Source organism: Nestor notabilis, unplaced genomic scaffold (genome assembly GCF_000696875.1).
Source record: "Nestor notabilis isolate BGI_N333 unplaced genomic scaffold, ASM69687v1 scaffold20766, whole genome shotgun sequence".
NCBI classification, from domain to species: domain Eukaryota; kingdom Metazoa; phylum Chordata; class Aves; order Psittaciformes; family Psittacidae; genus Nestor; species Nestor notabilis.
The window spans coordinates 14,246-18,294 of NW_009932645.1; the positions used below are offsets into that span (position 1 = coordinate 14,246).

A 4,049-nucleotide genomic window follows, 5' to 3' on the forward strand; every position below is an offset into this window, starting at 1 on the left:
ACCACAAGCACAAGAGGACTCTCACACCTTCGCAATAAACTTCTAATGCTTGAGCAATGTCACTGCTTAGTGTCCTGGCTACTTACTGTTTCTTGGCATTGCAAAACCTGCACAATACTTAGCAGGATTCTTTCCAGTTAAGTTTATAAGAAAAATGCTACTTGCCCTATTCTCTTCTGCAGTAGCTGCACGACACCATTTCCAAGGAATTTGTTGTACTCCACAAATAATACACCTATGAGTATATTCATTCCTGACTAATTCTTTGAGTCAGTCCTTCAGAATGCCTCCCTTTTCTAAAACTAGTTCTAAAACTAGGTTTTCCATCAGTTTTTGGAGATGAGCAGACCTGCCATGAAGAAACTGCTGAGCTTTCCAAGGAATTGTGCACACATTTTCTTGCTGGGGAAAGGCAGAAACCTTAGGCACCAGAGGCAATTCACAGCTTAGAGCAGAGACATACTCTACCAACTGAAATGGAATGCGTTTTGTCTCTGGGGTAACACTGGTTTATGAAAAACAATGGTTTGTGACAAAGTATTTTAAAATCTCTATTTAATGAATTCACTTAATGCTGTCAAGTACAAATAGGAACAGGTAAGGCAGAAACCGGGAACAGGACACCCACAGAGACATTCAGAAGCTTCTTAATGCAGATGAGAATACAGGAAACAGGAATATGAACATGGTGAAAGAGAACTCCAACCTTTAAAACACGATGGCTTAACAGACAATTACAGAAATTTAATCTGTTTAGGATCTATTCTTGTAATGAACTTTGAGCCAGGATAGTGAAAATTCAGATTTGATCCATTTGTTAGTTATAAGCTAACGTTTTATTATGGCAACGTGGCTTCAAAGCTTCTTTGGCGTCAAGCAGTTGCAGACTTTGATTCCAAACACAGCAAGTTTAAAGGCTTCTGCAGTAACACCTTAAAAATGGACAGGTCTACTGAGACCTTTGGTCAAGTGTATTCACTGATTAACTAAGAACTGCTTTACCAGCTGGGTGGTGTTTTAAAGCATGTTTAGTACCTGTAACTTCACACCCACCTGTATTGCACAACTGAAACGGAACAGGAACTTAATGAACTAACTATACAGAATTAAACAGAACATTTAGCTCTTCAGTCACAGCACACAGAATGGTGGAGGCTGGCAGGGACCTCTGGAGGTCATCTTGTCCAGCCTCCCTGCTCAAGAGGGGTCAAAACAGAACAGTTTCACGTGGTCTGCCTTAGCACATCTACTATGGCTAAGCTTCAGAGGAAAGCTTTGCTTGGTCTGCCTGCAGGACAGCAGGACACCATCCGAGAGAATGTGATGCTGTTCTATAGCATCCCACAGGTGAAGTATTATTCCTAATTATGCTCCTTATGAGCTAAAAGTTGCCACTACACACACCACTAAAACTCTTGATAGCTTTTTAACTGTACTGTTCAAAAGATACAGAACATAATGAGTCTTACTCCTCCTTTCTGCAATTACTTTTTGCTTGACCTGAAGACTCTTTACCTGACCACAAAGGCCTGGCTGCAGCACTGAACACCGGCATTATTTACAGATACTCCTGAAAGAGGTTTGAGATCCAAAACTAAACCCAGCTACAGCCCATGAGGACTTTATGTTAATATTTAAGCCCAAGTGATGGTTGATGCTATAGGAGTAAATTCAAGCACTCATTTCAATAAGGCCTAAACCAGATGAAAATTAGCTCTGCTTTACTAATGTTGCCACTGATGTTCAACTTTGCATTTCACCATGGTCATCGTGTGTCAGCATTCAAGTCCTACTGAATGGAGTCTTTTTTCCTTTAAACAGAAATATTGTCGAGTACCCTGAAGCAAAAACTAAGGAGAATCACCAGTTTCGGTTTTATCCCGTCATCACTTTAACTTGTGAAAGAACCAAAACAACAGACTGTGATGACAAAAGGAAGAGCTTAATTCAGAAGCAGGCAGGTACCACTCATGCATGGGATTCTTCTTTGTTCTTTCTCACTCTCTCTTTACATTAGGTGAAATGTCAATTCCAAAAATGCACAAATGATTCCAGGAGACTGCTCTTTTCAGCTTTTTTTCTTTTTGAAATGAGCCATCTCCCATCAAGGGGATTCCCACTCACCACTGACTTTTGCCCATGCTGGGGTCAGCACTTGTATTTAGCCACAAGATTCAGACTAGAAATACTGCAAAGCAAAGGGCAGACCAAGCACAGGCACCAGGCTGCCAGAGTAATCAATGGAAGAAACCAAGACAAATCAAGAGACTGTCACTATAAATGCAAATACCCTCTGAATGTCAATTCCAGCAAAAGCAAGAGCACTCCCTCCCATCCTCCTGCTCTTATTTCCACATGTGATGAATGTCTGGTGTGCATGTGATGTTTGGAACTAATTTCAGGGTACGTGCCTGTACTTTTCAGCTCTGTGTCACTGCACTGTGACTAGCTGCAAACTACATGATAGAGTGCATCTGCTCATCACTAGAAGAAATACAGAAGAAAAGCATACCTTGTCCCACAAGGCACATTTTTCACTTCATCAGTCTGCAAGGTGGTCTGAAATAAAAAAAGACAACCACTGCTCACCAAACCACTCCATTCTGCAGGAAAATCACAGTGCCCAGACTCCCACAACTATTACATGGGAATGTAACGCCCAAAACACATCCTCTGCCTCCCTCCTGACTCTTGCAGGTGTGGGCATACAACAGACTTTTTCCAACTGCCTTTTGGGAAACAGAAAGGCAGCTGTGCTCATTTCCCTGCTCTTGGCTACTGTGGCACTAAGGCCTGCAGCCCTCCCAGGAAACAATTATGGCCACAAACACAGCCTGTCCTCACAGAGCAAGACATCTCTCCCAAGCCACACACATGCACGTGGTGGAGATCCCATCAAAATGACAAGTACCAGCACACAGCTGGGTCTAGCACCTAAGGCAGAGGGAATCAAGGGCTTCCTAGGAGCTGCTACTCCAACTACCACGTTACCAAGCCCCCCTGCAAACATCAGCTGCCCAAGTCACTCTCATCCAGCATTATCCCTATCAGCGTTCTCTCCCACTCTCCCTCTTCCAAGGTGAAAAGGCACAAACCTGCACAGATTTGAAGGTGGTAATGAATGGGAGCATGATGTGGTAGCCTGGGCCACTCGGACTAGTTAGCAATGCACCACCCCTAGAGAAAGGAAAACAAGGAAAAGGCTCAAGCAATTGGAAAACAGCAAGTGCTGGCTTTGAGAGTGAGCACATTCCAACTGTCAGGAGCCACAGCTGTAGTAGTGCAAATGACATCACTCACCTGCACCAAATCTACCACCACTTCTCCTACAAAGGGGCTGACTGCATGTGATACTTGCCTGCTGCAACAACTCAGCCATCATTTGCTCCAGGCTTGTGAGCAATTAACTTTCAGAGAAGCCAAATATTGCTGAATTCTTCCATAACCGCAACATTGCAGAAAGCTTCAAAAACACAGCTTTTTTCCTCTCTAAATAGTTCACCAGAAACCATGGAAAAATCCAGCAGTTGATGCAGTGCTGCCAGTTTCAATCTCCCCAGTGCATTTGGCACAGTCTCTTACCCAAAGCACAACACAGAGGTGACAGCCCTTGATGCAAGAGGGAGATCAACAGATGTGAAAAGCTTGGATGGACTAAAAGCTCTGGTCCTCTAACCATTAAAATCCAAACTGTGACCCAGAAAAGGGAAGGAAAAGAATTCAGAAAGCCCAGAACTCGTAACAGCTTTGTACAGAAACACGCCACCTGGGCCCACGTTGTGCGAGAGCAGAAACAACAGCGTCTGCCCACCTCGGAGCAAAACCTGGAGGGAAACACAGGGGAGAGCAGCACTCCGAGGGGATCTGGGGCCAGGAATGAACCCCAGTCGAGAAGGAGAAACTTATGGCAGGCTACAGAAGCTGCCGAGGCGCTGGCAGGCGGCAGTACCTGTAATACACGGCCAGGTGCCCCTCCTCAACCTTGTGGATAGAGGAGTACAGGAAGAAGACGAGGAGTCCCGTGGCAGCTGCAACTACGGCTCCAGCCT

The 4,049-nt window shown here is 44.5% G+C and overlaps 1 protein-coding gene across 1 annotated transcript in view; it reads right to left on the bottom strand.

The window, feature by feature from the left end:
* Positions 1-4,044, bottom strand: part of ERLIN1 (ER lipid raft associated 1) — a gene marked incomplete at its 5' end in the record, with an annotated part of 13,679 nt that extends 9,635 nt beyond the window's left edge. Inside the window, 3 exons of the mRNA XM_010016514.1 lie at positions 2,513-2,559; positions 3,096-3,177; positions 3,950-4,044. Of these exons, the coding sequence (XP_010014816.1) occupies positions 2,513-2,559; positions 3,096-3,177; positions 3,950-4,044 (224 nt within the window). The remainder of the gene's footprint in view (positions 1-2,512; positions 2,560-3,095; positions 3,178-3,949) is intronic.
* Between the last annotated feature and the right edge of the window lie 5 nt (positions 4,045-4,049).